The 24168-nt window shown below is 31.8% G+C and overlaps 1 protein-coding gene across 2 annotated transcripts in view; it reads left to right on the top strand.

Moving 5' to 3' along the window:
• Window positions 1-11399: 11399 nt before the first annotated feature.
• The window catches only part of LOC149909431 (uncharacterized), an 80954-nt gene continuing 68185 nt past the window's right edge, over window positions 11400-24168 (top strand). The window contains exons 1-2 of one of the 2 annotated variants that reach the window (XM_090119402.1): window positions 11400-11741; window positions 16502-16534. In XM_090119402.1, coding sequence (XP_089975528.1) covers window positions 11630-11741; window positions 16502-16534 — 145 coding nt within the window. In that variant the 5' untranslated portion in view covers window positions 11400-11629. The remainder of the gene's footprint in view (window positions 11742-16501; window positions 16535-24168) is intronic. The other variant, XM_090119403.1, reaches the window with a different exon arrangement.

The following is a 24168-nucleotide window of genomic DNA, read 5'->3' as shown; positions in this document are numbered from 1 at the left end:
TCGCGCGGGGGACATGCGTCACCCATGTACTTTTATATTTTCGCAGAGTACACTTCGTTGCACCAAGGAAGCTGACACGCTGCTAAAATGTCCGGTGATTGCTAGTCGGGGAATACCTGAGCACGATTGTTTAAAAAAATATTTAGCAATATATAGCACTGGGTGACCTATGTCCCCCGCGCGTGCGCTCTAGTGTTAAATTAAAACATTAATGCTACGATAAACACAACTGCGCTGTAGTCGTAAGAAAAATTTCCTAAAACTACTATTAAAAATAATTCATAAACGTTTCACGAGCAATAACGGCGTAATTACGAGTATATTTTACAGAGCATGTTACCCTAGGTACTAATCTCATGAGAACATCTACTTTAAAAACGTTAATTTATTTATATAATACATTATGAAGATAAATAATACCGTCTGGATTATGAGAGCATCGATATAAATAACAATGAACCGTCCGACTGTTCGGATGCACTCACGGTGCAAGATATGTTATCATGAGATACACGTAAAATAATGATTATCTGTAGCGAATGACGAAAAATATTGTAAATATAATGATAATAAAATATATTTTATTATTCATGCGTTTTTGAACCTCGGTGAAGACATATTATGTGACATTAATCGCAAGATAGTTGTAAAATACGTTTTCAACATACATATAAGTAGGTATAATATAACAATGGGGTTTTAAGATAAACAGCAAATTCAATAATTTTAATTTGAAACTTGTGGAATGGTATTTCCACTTTTACTAGCACAGGAAATAAAACTTATACTCTAGATGGTGATAGAAAATGTCTTGTATTGAGCTTGTTCCTGTCGAGACAGAAAAAACTAACATGAATGCTGAATATTTGCTACTAGTTTAAGTACTTACGTCTAAGAAAATACGGAAGAAAGAATCAATTTTAACTTACATGAAATTGATTTCATTTCCTACCCTTGACAGTTAAGTATTAGAAAAAGAATTATTGTTACGGTACGTTTGTTATTTTTTTTACTTATTATCTCATTAATCAATAGAAAAATCACTATTTTAAGAAAATCGTGTTCTAAATCTTGGGATAGAAAAAACTTTAACAGTATAAATACTTTCGCAATACGCCACAGAAGTTTATATTCATCGAGATAAAACCCGCGCCTATTGTTCGCGGCATTATCTGACAGCTGTCAGTGTCACAGATAAGATAGAAAGATGTATTTTATTTATTTATTTCTACAAGTTCTTTCACCGGATTAAAATAAGCCACTGATCCGATAATGCAGTGACGAAGTTGCACATTACTTTCGTGTTGAATGTTTAAAGAAGTCTGATAACTTTCTATTATAATTTGAAATATTTATTTTTGCGGCATAGAAGTTACATAAATAAAATATTATATTATTGTTACTAGAATGACTTGCCCCAGCTTTGTCTGAGTGAAATTTAGAAAAATTAATAATATTTGCTTTAAAAATATCTAATATTATGTATTTATTTTTTTTTTTTATTTTTTTTTTATTTCTTTATTTGTATCAGGCAGCATTGCCCATATATTGTTAGTAGTACTTATTCTAGTGTTAGTGAAACTATATATATACTTATTTTTAGATTTATTGAACTACATATCTTACTTATATTAAAGCATTAGGTACAAATTTCTTTAATCGTATTGCATGTAGTTTAATATGGATTAAGTCCTTGCAACATTAATAATTTATCAAAAGTATTGAAAATCGATGCGGAAATTTCGCTTTCGCTTTTGTTTGAACGTGAATAAAATAACTCTAAATATTAATGACTTCCGATATAATGATCTACTTCAATGATTTGATCGATATGACTGTAACATTAACAAATCTGTAGTAATATTATACTTTTTTTTTGTAATTACATATTAAGTGGTATGGTTACTAATCATAGGAAGAATTTGTAATATCCTTTCTGCATTTCTTGAAACAGATAATAATGATTATTCCGGTTAAAAACTCACTTGTTAAGGGGGCGCATAAAGCAAAATATTAAATAACCAATCTTCTATTAGATGATACGTGTAATATGCAAGACCAAATCTAAAAAATAAAATATATATCAAACTAGATGATATGTTCAACGATTCTGTTTAATCAAAAACATAAAATATTATTTACTCGATAAAAAAAAATCACCAAGTTAGCTCTAATTTTCACACTTTTACGTTTTCTACTTGACATGGTAATACTTATTATGATTTTTTTTTCATAAACAATTATATTAAAACATTTGCAAGATATTTGTCAGAGCATTTTGTGTAATTACTTTTAGTTTTGGTTTTATCTGCGATAAACCACTTTTATCGTGACAAAATCAAACGTTTATCTCGAGAAGAAAAGAGCGCCATGTCAAGTAGAAAACGTAAAAGTGTGAAAATTAGAGCTAACTTGGTGATTTTTTTTTAACGAGTAAATTTTAATATTTTATGTTTTTGATTAAACAGAATCGTTGAACATATCATCTAGTTTGATATATATTTTATTTTTTAGATTTGGTCTTGCATATTACACGTATCATCTAATAGAAGATTGGTTATTTTGCTTTATGCGCCCCCTTAAGTGAAATGAATGGAAAAAAATAAAATACCAACCTATTGTAATTCATAAAGTGCACTTCTAAGTGATAAGGCCGCCAAATACACTAAACTGCTCCTTGCTTTTATTTTTGTATGTTCTAGTATGTAAGTCTGTTTAGTTGTATTAAAGAGTAAAATAAATAAATAAATAAATAAGTGCATTTGAACTGATTTGTTAATTTTCAGAATGTAGAGTAATGATTTTAACAATTTCAATAGACGAAATGATTACAATAAATAACCATCATTCAAAGTTACATTTAATTTCGTAATTATATTGTTATTATCTTCATTCACAGCTTGAAGCATCCACTTTCTATCAACACAGAATTATCAGCAAATCATAATAACATGACGAACCAATTTCTTTGTGCACTGGCTCTCTAATAGTTCTGATTAATGATGCAGTAAGTTATTACGTTCTATGTTTATTTATTACTAGCACATACTCGCTTTGTATGCGTGAATGGGTTTCTTTAATTCACACAAATGTACCGCTACAAAATGGCCCTTGATCTCTTAAAAATAAGAACAGCAGTGACACAATTTTGTACTTTTATTAATTTGAAACTAAAACACAAACTAATACCTGCATATTCCAATTTGCAATCTAACTTAATTATAAAGAGAAACAAATGCTACGCTACTTCTTGATGCAATGATTGTTTTTCAAAATGGTACGGGAGCTATTAACGTTTAAAAAAAAGTCATTTTAGTATAGTTGGGTTTTTGATATACTGTTCCTCTTGCTATTTCGGTTAGAGTCCGGGCTGTCTGGCTGGCGGTAGTGGTTGCGTTTATTAGTGCGCACAGGAAAATATCCGTAATTTAAAGTCATTTACTAACGCGTAATTTTTAATCTTTTGCCTTTAGATAGATACATCAGACATAATTTTTTTATTGCAAGACGTTTTTTTCGTTGTTAAATAGGTGTCATACGCAATTTTTTATTTCAAAATAATTAAAATGTCATCGAAATAAGTGAAATTACGTCAACAACATTTAACAACGAAAAAAACGTCTTGCAATAAAAAATTTATGTCTGATGGCAAAAGATTAAAAATTACGCGTTAATAAATGACTTTAAATTACGGATATTTTCCTGTGCAGATAAGATGCGCACTAATAAACGCAACCACTGCGGCCAGCCAGACAGCCCGGACTCTAAAGGAAATAAGAACAGAAACAGTATATCAAAGAACCATCTTAGATACTAAAATTCTCTCTTGTCAACGTTGGTAGCTCCTATACGAAAAATAGAAATGTTTATCATATAAGAATACAGTACATATACTTATCTTGTAAAAAAAAGTATTGATCCAGATTGACGACATTATTCTAATGAAAGTGAAACTGATCTTATTCAACTACTTGATTTTTATTTGGTTTCCAGTCTTACTACATCCTGTTTTAATAGACTTTCCATCACACTACGTTAAGGCATAAAATGTGATTAAATAATGTTTATCGAATGTCGTGCAACCAATTAATTTTAAAAATATAATATAGAAATCTGTAAATGTCTGCAAAAAGCTTTGCTTAGGTACTGAAAGAATAAAAACTGATTTTTAATTCGTTACGTAAACTTTTCAATGAACCCCAATAAATGTAAACAAATATTAAATAAGATACATTTAGTTGCCATTACATCACACGCACGAGATTTTTTTGGCGCGAAGCCATGTAGTACGAAAAACTATGCAATATATTCGTGCGGAAACACATGACCGTCGACTGTAGACGTTCAAAAATTGCGACAATTTATTATTATGTACACTTTGTTGCGAATTTAGGCTTGACGTTTTTAAATCTGCTGGACAATTAAAATGCTTTGTGTCTCCAACAATAACAGGAGTAAAAGTAAAATAATGCCACAATCATGGACGTATAAAAAAAGACGGACGGTATATCGCCTAAATATTAAGTGAAGCCTAGTAATGGCGGCGAAACATCCATGCGTGTGTGCCATGTTGCCATGGCAACAGCTGTGTTGATGACAATGGCGGCTGTATTTTTTTCTATAAATTTTGCCGTAATAATTTTGTCATTAAAACATAAAAGAAATAACTTGCTTCCCTGTGGAATGTAATCCCTTGTGTTTTGTTATTTAAAATTGTACTGTTGCGACACCATTTAACCACGCAAGACGGCATTTTAAATATTTTTTGTGAAACAGTGACGCAGTTAATCAGTCGGTAGTTCACGACGTAATGGCGGCCGACTAGCTTACTATGGTGAGAGTGTGTGCGTGTTTATTGTCTTTACGCGATCGCTAGCTTACTATGGTGGCTTCACGTTGTTTGTTCGTAATACGGCGTCCGTCTTTTTTTATACGTCCATGGCCACAATGATATCATTTTTAATTAATTTTTATGGAACAAAAAATGTAGCTTACCTTTGTCACTTTATTTATTCAAATGCGTAAGCTATATTAACAATTGTAATATTTATTTATTTACTAATTAATATGATAATAAATTATAAAATCATTAAAAATGTTAAACTTTTAGATGGTATAAATTAGAAAAAAAAGAAACGGGTATCTAATATTTTGTAAATATAAGAAAGCTGCCCGAAGCTAGAAGACCGTAAATCAAATCGAGATTGGACAATGTTACATCAAAGTAACTATTGTATATCCTTACTCAACTACGAATAATAATAAAGTGACCTGCATTACTCGTTGAAAAACATGACTAGGTACCTATTGCAAGTATAGAATTATATTATCTGTGGTCTATACACGGTACAGCATAGATAATAATATTTCTCGTGAACATCCGTTCGTTATTAAAATGCCATTATAGACATTAACTCTTGCTCTCTGTAGAAACCTCAACTTATTTCTTGTATGTAGTGTGACCAAACGTTAAATTGATCCGGTGATGCTCGGTACATATATGAAATAGATATAAAATCAAATTTAAATACTACATATATTTCTTTTAAAATTGATTTTGAATTGCTATATTATAATTAGAAAACCGATAAGGAAGTTAACATGACTTACAAAATAATAATAAAGGTAAAAGTTGAGAACATGTAGAGTATTCATAAGGTAGAGTAATATTTTGAAATAAAATAATAACAATAACGATATATTGTAAAACTTGTAGAATACCAATAAAATGAGCTATCATTTAAATTACGTACACGAACAGAGTAACTGTGTTCATTTTAAATTATTAATTCCCTTTTGACTTAATTTTCTCACGGCCCGCACGGGCCGTTAGGCGACGATCGGAAGTTGCGTTAGTGTAGAATGCAGTGGTTTAATGATTGGATGCATTATCGAAGGAAAGCAGAGCAAAATGCATATACTTAGTGGCTACAAAATACATTGACAAACTAGAACTAGAATCAGGACAAATATCAACTGATTATTAAAAAGATGAGAGAAATTGCAAGCGATCGCGATAGCATGATTTATGTTATTTTGTTTGCCTAAAATATCAAAAATAGATACATAATATACACTTGGTACTAAAACAAAGTACTTAGAAGTGCACTGCTGAAAAAGTGTGGTAATGTTTCTTCTTATTCTTTCTGTATATTTTTACAGCTCCTGCATCTCTATTTCTTATTATTTGCAGCCTAAAATCACAATTTGCTAAAAAAGCTCTAGTTGTTTTACTGATTCAGTTGACCTTTATATGCATTTACATCTCCACCTGCTGTGCCCAACCATCTGAAATATTCTTAAAACACAGTCATATTATTCGTTTAAAAATCTCATATTATTCATACCGTCATATACACACTGGCGCATCGCCAATCTTTTGTACAATCTACAATATCATAATCACGTCATTTCTGCACGCCGTGTGTTTTCTCTTCACACCTGACCTTATCGTTGATAAGCGATAAAAATATAAAACGTACATATGTGCTAGGGATTTGTAATGAATTATGTATGCTGACGGATGCAATTACAAAAACTTGTACAGAGCTTTGAATTAATGATCCGAGAAATGTTATAAGATTGCAGAGAGCGTGCAACCTTGTAAATGTAATGAATATAAAATTATTATTTCACGTGATAATACTGAATTGACGTACACATTTCAGTCGTGACTTATTAACTAATTAAGTTGAAAAACAATATATTATGTAATCGTCATCTTCATTATTGATATAAACATTATATTATTACATATCAATAAGTACAGTTCTGTACATTTTAAAAATTGTGCATAATATGTAAATGTAATAACTTACAGGAAGTTTAACGTAGATATTTGAACCCTGTTTGAACTTCTAGAAATAGGACTATAACAATAATAATTCATTCATTTATTCAAGTAACCAGGACTCATTTTGTTACAAACAATTAATAACTTAAAAATTATGTTAGTAAAAATACAATTTACTATGACTTGGGATTGGACAAATGTAAATAGGTACATTTATACTGCATTTACATATTGTTCTTGTATTTTACTAAAATATAGTTGTATATCAATAAATAATTGTACAACAAGTTGTGATTAAATCAATGGTTTTGCAATAAAAGGGCAGAAGTCAGACATTACTTGATGGGAGTCAAATGTCGTACGTTTCTCTCACATTAATATTATATTTGTTGGATTTCTAGTAATATCCAAATAAAGCAAAAGGCATAAATAGTCGAAGAGAAAGAGCAGTGATGTTACATTGATATGGTGGATAATAATGGCATTAAAATATCTTCCGGCAGATTTTGGCCGGAAGATATTTTAATGCCATTATTATCCTATCATGGATTTTTATAGAAAAGGGTTCAGGAATTTCAGATACGTACCTTGATTGTAGCAGTGTACATATGACAACTTCAAAGTTCAAAGCATCGAAACATGGTAAAATATCTAAATAATATTTTACTCTCTATGAAATATAAGAAATGTTATAGGAGAGTGATTTAAATTTCTAATCAGCTTTATAAGTATACTATAGCTTTCCGCCCGCGGCTTCGCCCGCTTTGTTTAAAACCTAGTAAATTATATACTAAAACCTTCCTCTTGAATCACTCTATCTATTAAAGAAAACCGCATCATATAATCCTTTACGTAGTTTTAAAGATTTAAGCATACAAAGGGACATAGGGACAGAGAGAGCGACTTTGTTTTATACTATGTAGTGATACTCCAATTATATTCCAAGTATATACTCTTTTTAATAAATCATTGTTTCACAATTATGTTTTATTTATCAGATAGTTTGAACAGACCGAGTGGGAATGTATTCAGTTTAGCAGACTAAAGAGAATGTAAGGAGTAAGGTATAATTAATAACAAATAGAGCTGATAGTTTGGCGATTCTCCAGGCTTGTAACTAACGACTTGTTTACTTGTATTAATGCACGTAATACTATGAATGACACCTCATTACTATGTCGTATTTAAGTCAAATTTTAGTTTATATCCATTCAATGGACTCATTTAAATGCTGCAATATTGTACTTACAACTTTACAAAGATTTAAGAGTTGAAAAATGAAATCGTACTAAAACAAATAACAATAAAACGGCCAAGTGCGAGTCGGGCTCGCGCACAAAGGGTTCCGTAGCAGCAAATATAATAAATTACAGTTAAATCAACCTATCTCAAAAACTATAAGAGATACTTTGATCAAACCAAAAATCGTTGAAAGAGTTAATTAGCATGCATCACCTCTATTTTTTTTAGAATTTTATACCCCGTAGTTATAAAAATAGAGGGGGGGGGACATACTTTTTACGACTTTGAGAGCTGATATCTCAAAAACCGTTCACTTTAAGAAAAATGTTTTTTAGAAAACTTTATATCATTTTAAAAGACCTTTCCATTGATACCCCACACGGGTATGTACATCGAAAAAAAAAATTTCATCCCTCAGTTACATGTATGGGGGGCCCCACCCCCAATTCTTTTTTTTACTATTTAGTGTCATATTTTTGTAGCGGTTCATACAACACATATTCCCATCAAATTTCATCACTGTAGTACTTATAGTTTCCGAGTAAATCGGCTGTGACAGACGGACAGACGGACAGACGGACAGACGGACATGACGAAACTATAAGAGTTCCGTTTTTGCCATTTTGGCTACGGAACCCTAAAAACGTATATATTCAAGATTACCTTTTTCTAAAGATAATTTTAATTTTTATTGCTTTTTTCTTGCAATTAAAACGTAAAGCCTATTATTATTATTGTACCTACTTACACTCGTTAAAACTCTAGGCATATAATTTTTTTTATCCAATATCCAGTCATATTTTACACTTGGCGTCTTGACATGAGTTAAACTTTAAATTATTGAATACTTCCATTATATACGTAGGTCAGTCGTCTGGCATATTTATATAATACTAATTGATAGAAACAACTGTAACAGTCACGATACGAAGTAACTATTCTCTAATCTGTGACGATACTAACCTTATACATCTCTTGCGTGTTGAACATTGTAATTTAAAAAATACATTGAGCTCTCCATATATGGGATTATGCTCGTCGTTAATTGTAAACATCACGTTAAACTTTCAAAGAAAAATTAGGAGAAAGTTAGTAAACAGAACTGAACCTCGCGTGAGATAAACTGATTAATGTAATATGATTAGTGATTACGATGGTTGGGAATTGTGATGACCCGAGATGGTAATGTTGGTTCTCATAATAATATAGTTATTAATTGCATTATATTACTTCATCCCAAGCGGATACAATTTTAATATGGGAAGAAAACAATATGAACACTTATAAAATAAGCATCACTACATATTATAAAAGTCGCTTTCTCTGTCTCTATGTCCTTGCTTAAATCTTTAAAACTAGGTACGCAACGGATCTTGATGCGGTTTTTAGGGTTCCGTAGCCAAAATGGCAAAAACGGAACCCTTATAGTTTCGTCATGTCCGTCTGTCCGTCTGTCCGTCTGTCACAGCCGATTTACTCGGAAACTATAAGTACTACAGTGATGAAATTTGATGGGAATATGTGTAAAAAAAAGTAAAAAAAAGAATTGGGGGTGGGGCCCCCCATACATGTAACTGAGGGATGAAATTTTTTTTTTCGATGTACATACCCGTGTGGGGTATCAATGGAAAGGTCTTTTAAAATGATATAAAGTTTTCTAAAAAACATTTTTCTTAAAGTGAACGGTTTTTGAGATATCAGCTCTCAAAGTCGTAAAAAGTATGTCCCCCCCCCTCTATTTTTATAACTACGGGGTATAAAATTCTAAAAAAAATAGAGGTGATGCATGCTAATTAACTCTTTCAACGATTTTTGGTTTGATCAAAGTATCTCTTATAGTTTTTGAGATAGGTTGATTTAACTGTAATTTATTATATTTGCTGCTACGGAACCCTTTGTGCGCGAGCCCGACTCGCACTTGGCCGGTTTTTTTTAAATAGATAGAGTGATTAAAGAGGAAGGTTTTAGTTATATAATTTATTATGTTTTAGACAGAGTGGGCGAAGACGCGGGCGGAAAGCTAGTAAGTAAATAAATCTGGACGACAAAATACAAAGACATCCTTTAAAATAAAATTAATCCGGAAACAATATTTTATATTCTTTTAAAATCACAGATAGAAGTTACGAAAATAACTGTTATCGACTTAAGTTATAAAAATTTATTTTATATCGCAATATGAGAAAACAAAAGTCGTAAACATTTATTATCACAATGAAAAGATAATATGATTATGGTCTATATTACATAACATGTTACGTGGAAACTGTATGAATTAGGGATGCCTTTTAATTTTCATTATATGATATATCATAACTTTTAACTACATTATGTTACTTGTTAGCATAGTTATGCAGCCAATGCAAAAACCATGACCGATACGAATATTTTTTCTTGAGTACAAGTAAGACCAATTGATTTTCTTATTACTACATTGCACATTTCTAGCTTTCGTTTTATTTATTTTTGTTATTTCAGAGATATTCTCCTTATCTTCTTGAATGAAATATCGTTTTATGTTGTATATAGGCATTCTCACTTTCAAGCGAAAGGATTAAACTTCTGTGTTATCGTAATATACAAATTAACGAGAATTTGCACCTTGTCCTGAAAGACGATGTATAGATAAAATTTAAGTACAAGCAAAACTTACCTAATGAGCTGTATTTTGTAACAAATAAATAATGACCAATATCAATTTCAATATTCAATTAATATTTTATTATTTTCCGAAATTTCATTATATCTCAACCGAGGTAAATGTCCTCTAGCTGCGGCCTTGAAAACGAGCATGAATTAAAATGTGCCGCGGGTCAACTCTGCCAGTGAAACTGTTCGTAACGAGACACTTACAACTTTGGTTCACGATTACAACTGGTTTTAACCTCGTAATTCTATAGCATAAAGCCTTGTGGGTTGAGCGTCCCTTCAAATGCGTTTTGTACCACACGGTATTATAATAAAATAATAAAACAAATTCCACAAGATAGAGCGTAAGGTCTCATAAGCGGAACTCTACAGCTCTACATTTGAGAAAATATTTATTTTTTTGCAGCACAAATACCTATACAATGCCAAGATATGAATCCGGGTTTTCTAAATACCGTGGTATGTGATGCAGAATATGTACATACATCAAAATCAAGTACCTACCCAGGGACCTATGTGTATAAATGTAGATCCACGAGTTTATTTAATCGAACCGTTTGTTGATATTTTTGTGTTATATTTATGTTTAGATGCAAATTATGTTTTCTAATTCTACTCCAAACCAGACCAAAAGCCAGTCTGCAATAAAATTACGAACAGGTTAAAAAGTTTTTTCATATTTTGTCGAATGCGGAGAGATCGCTGCGCGAGCGCCAGTCGCCGGCCGCCGCCATTGCCCATTCGCCAAGTCGCCAGTCAGCTATCGCAAGCCGTCGCAGGTAGATGTGTGTGCGTCGCGAAAGTGCACCTGACCAGATCGAATCCAATCACCGTTATCGTCCTAAATGACGAGCTAATGGACGGACGAGGTAGTCCATGCATGCCCGTGTTCTCTGTGTGAACTAGCTTGTGGTCTGTGGAGTGCAGTGTTGTGTTCATGCCGACATGGAAGAGGTTCGGATATCGGATTGGCCCGAACCTCCTGGCTCTCATGCATGGCTGCCCGCTTACGGCTTCCAGCATGAATTATTGGAAAAAGACGACTATTTTACCAACGGTGAGTGGCGCTTAGTCAAGCAAAGAAGGCCGTTCAATACCCTAACTGCGACAGGCTGTGGAATGCAATTTGTCTTTGTGAGCGTTCAATGCACTTAAAAAAATCCCTAAAGCATGAAAAACTCTTCGTGCCGAATGTACTTCGCATGGTTTTGCAACGTTTTTGTTACTCACCCAGCCCGATTAAATACTGATATGCATTGTTTTAACTAATTATGTACTCGCTAGGTACCTGCTATGTTTATTGTTCTGAATTCGTGTGAATAGATTCACATGTATAAACGATTTTATACGTACCTAAATAAATGTAGTCGAAACGAAACGATTTATTTTATTCCTTTGTAGGTACTAAGGTATTGTTTGAAATGCATTAAATAGAAATCGTAAATAGAGCGATTGCAAGAGTACTATAATTATACTATAAGAGAAAACTCTACACACTCACATAAATAATTCAAACTAGGTTTATAGGTAGGTACCTATTGTTACGGCTATATTGTTAAATATTATCGTACAAGAATAATTATTACTATGAACCACTCATTATTTACGTCTAAGTACATATGAGTACATACGACCTTTTTCACGGTTAACTCCGGTGTCAACTGTCAACCCTCTCCGATAAGAAGGAACGTTCTTTCAAAATACACATAGGTACATATATGTACTTACTAATATTAATTAACTATAAAGTACTAAATATAAATTAGTGCACTAAACAGCTGATCATTCTTGTATCCTTCAATAATTGATATCGTAGTACGATTGAACAGTCACGATATCACCGCAGAACAAATCGCCGGAATCTGGAAAAAACTAACTAACTATTTTAGTACTGAAGGTTAAAGATAACTGGGATATTGCAAAACAATTCAATAGAGCACCTTTATCTGCCCACACGGCTTTTGTTTCATCACTGTACTCGTGCAATTCACCTAAATAATAGGGTTACCACATAACAATTAGATATGAACACACGTTAAAATATTTTTATTGCCAACCTATAAAATGTTTTATTGGATTTCACATAAATACGTCATGTACAGTTTACACTTTAATTGAACACAAATTAAGTTATCGCCAAGTAAAGAAAGTGGAACAGTATTGGTCTATTATCATTTGCATATAAACACCTGCAATAATTAAGTATTGATAAACTTGCTATAATAATATCAGATAGTTTATTTACCAGAAGTAATACATAATTATAACTTATCATTATAATAATTTATCAGATATATTTCAATTAATATCCTATTATTGACAGCCCTACAAAAACATTAAGAAGTAACAGTAAACAGTGCCATCTCAAGTGTAGGCGTACGGAAATAGTCACTCATTTTAATAAAGTACCACTATAGTTAGTGAAAACTGCCTCAGAGAAAGTGTGTACATGTAATTATATCATATTCCAAAAGATTCAAATTCATGGCAAATAAAATGCCTTTCACGTTAAATAAGTACTTTCCGAATAATTGTTCTTTTATTGCTATAATATATCTTTGAATATGATATCTTTTGTTATGATTTTTGCTCGTTTGTTTTATCATTTTTTTTTATGAAATTGCATGACGCAGGTCTTAATAATATGGAAAAAGCAAAAGAACAATATTTGTGTTTAAGTTCATATAGGTAATATTGTATGCCCTTTGAATATATATATTTGTGCACTAATGGCTAAAATACAGATGATAAAGTTATCAATATGCAATATTTTGAATATTATGTACCTACTTATCTTCGGATTACGTCATTGTTTTGACTGTAATTGCCACGATAACTTCAAAGAGCTTGTGTTCTCTTTATAATTAACTTCGGTACATTTTGATAATTATTAAACAAATAAAACAATTTACTCACATTTTTTCATGATCTCTTCGCCATAAACGCCAGATTTTTTTTATTTAATTTTATTATTGATTAGGTGTGCAAAAATACAACCATGTGTCCATAGATGATACTGAAGTAATACTGTTGGTATTTCTATATCATGTGCATAGAGTATAGTACATAGTATAGTAATATATAATAACATATGTCAATAATTATCAATTATTAGTGTTCCAAAGATAAAGGTATGGAATCTAGAGAAATTTCATAGACAATAATTAATTATGCCTTATGGTTCTGTAATAAAAATATTGCGGACCTAGTATAGGGATTCGAGATAAAGTTCACCTTGATCTAGGTGGTCGCCAAATGTTATCTCTATAATGTAAATATTTGCACAAACAAACGTCATTGAGATAAACATTTTATAAACAACTTCAACATCTCAGAATTAATTATAGATACCTAGGTACTTAATAAGTATTAAGATACATCGAAAGTTAAAAAAAATTTAATATCCTCTGTTTCGGTATACGTATTTTTTTTATTTTTTTCTATAATGTAAAATATTTTACTAATGGAATAGAGATAACTGTAGCGATAGTAAAGAAAATTAATCTTAATGAAACTAGCATATTTACGTCCAGACGGCGCGGGTATCCATCTTTATAAATTCCGCTTAGTGGTTGTAGGGAAGCATGCTGTCAGACCAGTCCTGTGTAAGGTCATTCGTTATCTGTGGGCGAATCGCATACCTGCCCTGCGCTTCCTTCGCATGGCGCTTTTACCAAATAAAAAAAAAATAGCTCTAGTCTAGCCTCTATGTCACATTTCAAAATTGGAATTGACAAAATTGGAGTTTTTTTCGCGCGTCACTGAAAAGGATTAGGATTTAGGGTGTACTTTTAGGAATGCGTAGATCGAAGAATGTACCTTCATAATTTAAAGAGCATTGAATAAAGTGTTCTTATGAAACTATAATTATAAAAGCAAATTTTGCGTTCATATATTGATAAAATTATTATGATGTGCAGTGAGCAACCTTTACATTACAAATAGTTCGCAATAACCTTCGTTCTTGTATTGTACTTCTAGCCTTTGTGACTGTAATATGAATAATAAATAATAATACAATATTCTTCTCACATAGGTAAGTAATACAAATACTTATATTTAATCAATTAATTTTTAATTATTTCGTCACAATTGTAAATAAATTTTTGATTAAAGACTTCGAAGAAGTTTATCGACAAACATAAAAACACATATATCTACGAATGGGAAAATAATAAATTGTCAATGCAGAAAAAATCTCATATGTACTTATTTATAAATAAATTATATAATTGATATTTTATAAAATAACTATGTATAGAAACACAAAGATAATACATAGCTTTTTATGAAGATGAAGATGCGTCCGTTTCTAATTAGAAAGAGCTAAATTCGTTTCAGTGTATCAAACGTGACAATAAAAATCGTACCTGTATCCATTTTAAAGTATTATTGAGCACAGAATACAGTGTAAAATGATAGCAATTAAAATCTAGTTCGCCTCGAAATTCATTTTGTTCAACATGCAAGATATTTTCGTGACTTGAATATAGGGCAGTGGTAATGAACATGAATTTTTATGATTTATCCGGTATACTATATGTATTATATAATTATATTGGATGTTTTTTGTTATTTTAGCAATATATTCGCTATATTAGGTACTGTAAGATGTAACAGTTGTTTGGCTGTGCTGAATATAAAATAAGACGATATAAACTTACAGTTTTTGTTTTTATTAGTTCCACATACCTACGCGGCCGAAGCTCCTATATAGGCTACTAGCTTTCCGCCCGCGACTTCGCCCGCTTTGTCTAACACATAATAAATTATATACTAAAACCTTCCTCTTGAATCACTCTATCTATTAAAAAAAACCGCATCAAAATCCGTTGCGTAGTTTTAAAGATTTAAGCATACATAGGGACATAGGGACAGAGAAAGCGACTTTGTTTCATACTATGTAGTGATGTAGTATTTGTAAACATCAAATTATGTATAGTAGAAACCTATTCTATCCCTAATTTATTAATATTTTTAAATAAGTATTTTAATTGGAGTTATCCTCCTCTTTAATAAGGTAATCATAATTCCACTTTTTGTTTGTAAACAATAAAACCAACAAAATCAACCTTACAATACACACGAAATAATTTGAATTGATTGCAACCAATTACATCAAATCTCACAAAAAGTCAATAACATCTATGAAAGTTATGAAATAAACATCTAATTTTTCCTATGTTTACTTAACCGTAAAAGATACGAGTATCATTGACACCGGTGTTATTGCGTGTGATTGAAAAAATATAAAAAAGCGTATTGTTTTGCGTGTGCAACAAACAAGTACATGACCGGTGATGTGCTCACGAACGTAAAATTAAAAGATTGGAAATAGCTGAACATCGTAACGCGAACACTTCGATTTTCTGTGTCGTTCTGCCTACTCGGCTCGCCAAAACTTGTATTATTTTTATTACTTTCTTATAAGGTAAAATACCTTTAACATAAGCAGGTATTTCGATGGGCCATAAAAATTGTATGGAAATGTAAAGCCTGCTTTGTCATCGTTACATTCGTCACATCATTTGTAATTATTTTGTTCCAATTAGAAAAAGGTAGATTAAATGGGTATTTAAGTTAAACAAAGATCGAAAGCTTTAAAATACTCCGTTACTTTTCATCTAATTGGTTAGGATTAATTAATAATTATTATAATTAGCCGGCCAAAGGTCCTGCTGTTAAAGTCTCTCAAGTTATCTGCAGGAATATCTAAAATTCAAATAAATTATTAAATATTCGAAACAAAATCAGACAAAAATTGCTTTATTCACACACTGATATGAAAACGTTTGACCCGACTTCATTTAATTCCAGGAAAAATTCAAGATGTCCTCAAACCTATGAATGGTAAGTGTCACATTAATCTACTTACGTATTACGAAGTTCAACTGCTAAAGTCAATTAGGAAATCTGCCATTTACAGTACTTACCGTAACATACGTAACTGGTTACGCCTTTTTATAATTATATACAGCAGTTAGTCACCAAGAGATCACTGTATCATTACGAAATATAGTGAGTCATAAGTTCAAATAATCTTGAGAAGAGTAATCTTAGACGAGTTACAGATAAAGCATGCTAACTATAAGCATGCTCTAGTATAGTATTATATCTGCTACTACCAACATTTGATTGCCTGGAAGATGGTAGGTATAGCTGAAGTAAGTTGTTATACTGATTAACCGTTTATCCGACAAACTATGAGCATATCTTTTTTAGTCAATGACGCCAATAAACACGATATATCATATTTATAGGTCTCGATAAATTAAAATCAACATTATTTTATGAAACTGAAATTAAATAGCAGAAAATAAATGATTGATGCATGATTTGTAATGTAAAGAAAAATAATAATTATAGCAGATTTTGATACAATTTGAGAATAATTCATGAAGACACTGGTTTTTACCGCGAAATAACCGCTCTGTGTTAGAACTTAGTTTGAGTTAATCCGTAATCGTCTTTTGTTCAATTGTGCATTTAATTAGTGTGACAATGGCATTCAGTATTTTAATCATATTTAATAAGATCTTTGTCTCACTTATTACTGAAAAATATGTGAATGGTTTCAGCGTTTATCTCAATTTTATATTATTCTCCATTTTAAGTATAGTTTCAATAATTTTGGAACTATAGTTACAAATATTGTTTATGTGACATATTTCTTTATGCAAAAAAAAATGTAAACGAGTACGTACCTACTTACTTATTCAGAAATCCAGTAAGATGAATATTGTTTTTTGAATCTTTTCTTCACATATCGGTTTTTTCTTTGTTTTTCACTATTTATCTCAAATCCTCAGATCGCTCCTCCAAGTTCAGTGTAAAATAAAAGACGTGCAAGTATTCGCTGCCGCGGCAACCCTTTTGATATAATCTGTAAAAAAACCGGAACAAGGCAACATGACTGTCGCAACTGGCAAGTGGCAACATTGAGCAACTCTTTAATTTAGCCGGTGTATTGCGTTACTAAGATACATATATACATAATACATAATATACAAGTACATTGTTTACGATAAAAATGCGGAACAAATTCGCTTTTGATACTTGTAAAATCAGATATAACCTTGGTTTAATCGATTGTCGAAAATGGGGAAATGAGTTTCGCACCTAGGTATTTGAGCAATTTTCAATCACGAAGCTTTGTGAAATATTATGGAGTGGTTTATTTTAATAGCAATATGTATGTAGATATGACGATATGTCAGGTAAAGATGTAAGAAATTATTGCTTAATTATTTTAATTGTGTATCTATCAATTCGTTTAGATTTCCAATTATTTTAAGGGTCATAAATATAAATATTTCAATTTATCTCATTTGAATTTAATAACTGGTAGTGTTGGTTCGTTTTTTGGGTAAGCTAGCCAAAGACGTTAACCATTTATATGTAGTTCACTAGTGGTCCGCCCCGGCTTCGCCCGTGGTACATATTTCGCAATAAAAGGTAGCCTATGTCCTTTCTCAGGTATCAAAATATCTACATACCAAATTTCATGCAAATTGGTTCAGTAGTTAAGGCGTGATTGAGTAACAGACAGACAGACAGAGTTACTTGCGCATTTATAATACTAGCGGTCCGCCCCGGCTTCGCCCGTGGTACATATCTACGTTTTCTCTACATAAAAACCATCCTCGTACTTCAAGGAATATAATAAAAAAAGAATTATCGAAATCGGTTCAGCCGTTCTCGAGTTATGCGCTTACCAACACATTTTGCGATTCATTTTTATATTATAGATTAGTATGGATTTCATCACTATAGTAAGTATCTATATAGAAAATACATAAGTTTGCCGGAACTAAAATAAAAACATTATACACACTGTTCCTTGTCCATATAAAAATTCCAACGTAAAATCCAAGCAAGCATAACAAACTTTATATTACTAGAAATCGATACAAAGAAAATCACGGATGTGCGGTTAGTGGTGTACCAGTGGAAAGAGAGAAAAAATTAGTAACCTCATCTGGATGGGAAAATTTTGTTTGTAAGGAACTACGTCACAATGTCGCAAGTAATTTGCATTACGACAAAGCTGCACCTTATCGCCCGCATCGCGTACTAAATGTTCTATTTTATCTGTGCTCGTATCTTAAACATTCTTAAAAAAACATTTTCGAAATCCACATTCCGAAGTTCTTGTCTATGACATTGTTTCTATGTTGCCATGTACGAAAATAATATTGAAAAAAAAGGTTTCTTTTTTAAAATGAGTAATTTCTAAAAATATCGATCGAATTGACCTCTTCCTTTTTTGGTGGTTATGTCGATGTTACTCTGTATATTTTACAAAGCATTAAATTTTCTACGCCAATAAACGATTAGATTTAAAAATACGTGGGAGAGCCGGTTTATGTTAAACCATTATATTTATGCCTTCCGGCCAGCTATTGTATTTGAAAGTAGTATAAGTCTAGAAAAATTGCTTTTTTATTAATTAGTAAATATAATAAATTGAGCTAACAACGGAACTGCTTGTCTATCAGCCTTGCTGTCTGTCTGTTAAAAGTTACAATATATCATGGCAATTAATTGAATATCGTATAAAAGATAATATTTATATTTTATGACTGAGGAATAAAGGATATTCTGGCATGTAAAGGATAGTCTGGCATGTCTAACGTACAATTTTGTGCTGATAAATGTGCAATGTGCTTCATGACTTCAGTAATGACTGATAAGCAGTCCTTTGTTAAGAATTTACGTATTACAATACAAGTATTACAATAATATTGTAATACTGTGATATACCTACGCCGTCTTCAATCATAGGTGTTATTATCAAGATGTAAAATTGTGAATGCTAACTAGCAATAGACTATAAATTATTATCTATGGTCAATGAAGGAAACCATCATGCTGTGTGTCCGGTGCATTGAGAAAGTACGTTGCATAGACGTTTATGTACAATTTTATAAGCTTTCACTGTATGAAACATTGTGAAAACACAATTTGTTACATGCAATTTGTCGCTGTGGTCAGATCGATAGAGCAATTTGTGTGAAATGCCAATGACTTCTGATTTCTTTGGTTTATGTTTGCCTAGTAACTTTTTGTTCCTAGGAAACGTATCTACAAATTTGTGGTTGTGTTTGGAAACCTTATTTGTACAAGTGCGGAACAAGATTTATCCATATTATATGCAGCTTTCTAGGTCTGTGTTATGGTATGCTGTTACTGACTACTGAGATACATCTATATCACATACAAATAAGATTAATACGAAAACTACGTTTGGAAAACACTCATGCCAAAACTACAAAATGGAATTTGATGAAACTTGGCAGTGGTTAGGAAAAAGCCTGTGGTTTTGAACTCAGGTGAAACCAGAGCACTACTATTGCAAACTCAAACTCAAACTCAAACATTCATTTATTCAATTAAACTACTATTTAGTAGCACTTTCGAATCGTCATTACATAGTATTTTTAACATTTACCACCGATTCGGAAAGCAGTATCTATGGAGAAGAATCGGCAAGAAACTCCATAGTTGCTCTTTTAAATAATGTCAATAAATTTACATAATATGTAACTTATATCTACCTAACTACATAATATGCCAAAGAACTGTCCTGTGGTGTTTACGCGACAACCTTCCATGGGTCTTTATCGTGCATATATTCCTGAATACTGTAGTACGCTCTCTGAACTAGTACATTTTTTATGTAAGTTTTAAATTTAGAACTACTAAACTCTTTAATATTGTGAGGAATTCTATTGTATAAGCGTATACCTTGACCCATAAATGAATTTTTAACTTTAGCTAATCGGAAAAATGGCATTTCAATTCTATTCTTGTTCCTTGTGCCATAATCGTGTCTATCTCCTACTCTTGTGTGTAAGTCAGAGCTTTTGTGTACATGCAAAATATTATTAAATATATACTGTGATGGTACAGTAAGGATACCAGTATTCTTAAAATGATCTCTTAGTGAGTCCCGAGCACGTAAATTATATATAGAGCGAATGGCTCTTTTCTGTAAGATAAATATAGTTTCTATATCTGCAGCCCTGCCCCACAGTAGAATTCCATAGGACATAATGCTATGAAAGTAGCTGAAATAAACCAATCTAGCCGTATCTTCATCGGTGAGATGCCTTATTTTTCGGACTGCATATGCAGCAGAACTGAGCTTACCTGCAGCGGTGTTGACATGGGCTCCCCACTGTAGTTTCTCGTCCAATGTTAACCCTAGAAATACAGTAGACTCAGTAGGATGCAATACCTCCCCGTTCAAGGTAATATCTCTGTTCAACTTTTTTACATTAGGAAGTAAAAATTCAACACAAGTGGTTTTTTTGGCATTTAATAATAAATTATTGGCAGTAAACCATTCAGATATGTGTAAAAGAGCACTGTTCACTTCGTCAACATTTGGGTCATGCCTATCCACATTAAAAATTAATGAGGTATCATCTGCAAACAGAACTATTTCACACCTATCCTGCAAATAATAGGGAAGATCATTGATATATACCAAGAACAAGAAGGGACCTAAAATTGACCCCTGTGGAACACCAATGTTAATTGACGCACCGCTAGAACGTTCTCCATTAACAACTACAGTCTGTACCCTATCATGCAGGTATGACGCTATGAGGTTCTGGGCTTTTCCTTTAATTCCATAGTGATTAAGTTTACGTAACAAAGTACAATGTTCAACGCAGTCAAATGCCTTGGAGAGGTCACAAAATATCCCTAGAGCATTTTTTGAGTTTTCCCATGCCTTATATATATGTGTTAGAAGTGCAACTCCAGCATCTGTGGTTGAGCGCCCCTTTGTGAAACCAAACTGTTTGGTGTGCAGTAAATTATTGGATGCAAAATGACTACTCAATTGGTTTAATATTAACTTCTCGAATACCTTACTTAATGTTGGTAAAATAGAGATAGGTCTATAATTGTTACAGTCTTCTTGATCGCCCTTCTTAAATAAAGGTATAACTTTACTAAGCTTTAGTAAAATAGGAAATGTACCATAGTCACAACACTTATTAAATATGGAAGCTAAATTTTTCGCAATATTTTCTATTATATTATTAACTAAATTTACGGACATTCCCCAAAGATCACAAGTATTTTTAAGATTAAGCGTCTTAAAGGCAGTAACAATATCATTAGCAGTTACGTGTCGTAATTCAAATAATGTACTGCACTCCGCAACATGGTCCCTCAAAAAGGTCTCTGCAAGTGCTGAAGACGAATTTAAACTATTAGTAATAGTAGCAGGGACACTACTGAAGAATTCTTCAAAAGCAAGCGCAACATCAGCACTTTTGTCAATAACCCTGTCATTATTTACAAGTTTTATGGTATTACTTGATTTGCTTTTACCCATTTCACCATTAATAATTGACCAAACTGTTTTAACTTTATTATCAGAGTCGCGTATTTTTTCTTTGATATACAAACGCTTTGCAGTGAAACAAACTTTTTTAAAAATTTTTGAGTAATTTCTAACATAACTAAGAAAAGATGGGTCTTTATTATATTGCTTCATACCATATAATTCATAAAGAATGTTCCTGCACCTATGTATACTAGCTGTCGCCCATTTACTAAATGGTAAATCCTTGGTAATATTTAAAGATTTAACTTTAAATATTTTTTCAAATTCTTTATGTACTAAATTAAAAAGATTTTTAAACATTTCACAAGGACTATTAGGATAGGATTGATCATTTAGTACGGGCAGGTTTTTATTAATATTATTCCTAAATTTATCAATGCCTTTTTTAGTTATAGGCCTAACATTAATCCTTTTAAATGTAGGTATGCAATCCCATTCAAAAACTACTTTCTGGCCACAGTGATCCGAAGTCAATGTATTGAGAATATTTTTCTCTAAACAGATGCAGTCACAGTATATATTATCAATACAAGTTGCAGAAGTAGGTGTAATTCGTGTGGGTTCGTTAAAAAGTTTATATAGATTAAATGACTGAAACAAATTAACAATTCGTGTAGCCGTTTGTGTTTGTAAAAGTAAATCAATATTAAAATCACCACATACTATAACTTTTTTTTTACTCCTGCTTAGACGCTTTAATATTTCTTCCATGACTGTCTCAAACATATTATAGTCATTATATTGCAGTAAATTTGTAATGGCAATACCGTAGACTACGAACTATTTCGATTATCCAGATTTATTTGATACGAACGTAACTTCACATTAATTTATAACGTTGTATGAACAAAGCATCATAATTTCACCCTTCTCTGTCCATATACGATCAGATAGGAAATTCTCTCACGTCGCTTCGTCATTGTATGCAGATGCATGAAGACATATGGCCGCTCTATTGTGCAAGTCAACCAGAAAATTGGCTTTTAATATATCCTGGGTCATTTAATTTTATATACCTACGTAATTATAACTGAGTAATAGAGGTAGGTTTATACTGCATTTCGGTTTACACATATTTGTCTGCCGTAACTAAAGATGTAAGGAATACCTACCTTAAATTGCAAATCTTTGCTGAAAATATTCAAAAATATGCTTTTGAATTTGTGCTATTTAAATCAAATCTTTGTGCGCATACTAAATCATGTTTTGCAAATAAATAACTTTTGAATTGTAAACCAAGTACTTCAAATTCATTATCTATCTAATATAAGTAGTGTTGTAAATGGAAAACGGATTCAAAGAACTATGACTTAGAAAAACCATCATTAGACCTCCCAACGTGTTTGAGAGTCGTCTTACACTTACTATTTTGTTATATTACAATTTATTACTCTTTCTTTTTCTTAAATTTACTGACCCTATTTTTATTATTTCAGTTTCTTATTGCAGAATTGCATGCGCAATTATCATTTTAACATCTGTTTTGGATTAACGGATAGCTAGCGTAACGAAACAGACAGTACCGTTATATAATTTATTTGTGATTTTGGCTGTGACCGACATAATATAAAAGTATTTTTTTCAATTACTTTTAAACTAGTTGTACATTTTTGGCGAGAGGCATGTGTTACGCGATTAGAATTGCAAGTGTCTTTCATTATTCTTGACAGTTGTGAATATCATGTTACAGTTTATTTAAAACACTTTAAAGTACGTAAAGGTGAACAATTTTATTTGAGACTTTTATCTGACACACATTTAATGAGCACCTTCAGGTTACGTATTATGATTTGTCTCCAATTTGTAAAAATAAAAGCGGAGTATCTAGGATCAGAAAGGTAAAAAGGCTCACGTTTTGACATTGCTTTTTGTGAGCGATGGAAAAAATCTATACTAATATTATAAAGCTGGAGAGTTTGTTTGTTTGAACGCGCTAATCTCAGGAACTACTGCCTACTGGTACGATTTGAAAAATGATTTCGGTATTAGATACTTTATTTTTTTATGGAAGGCTATGGAAGGCTGGAAGGCTATTTAATTATTTATCATCACATTAAGACCAACAGGAGCGGAGAACTGCGGATAAAACCGCGCGGCACAGCTAGTAGCGTCCAAAATA

The sequence above is a fragment of the Colias eurytheme genome, chromosome 3 (genome assembly GCF_061535395.1).
Source record: "Colias eurytheme isolate Ceu_HAF_F1 chromosome 3, ilColEury1 Martin Lab GWU primary, whole genome shotgun sequence".
Classification (NCBI taxonomy): domain Eukaryota; kingdom Metazoa; phylum Arthropoda; class Insecta; order Lepidoptera; family Pieridae; genus Colias; species Colias eurytheme.
Note: the sequence above shows the minus strand (reverse complement) of the source record. Positions and strands in the feature narration are given on the sequence as shown.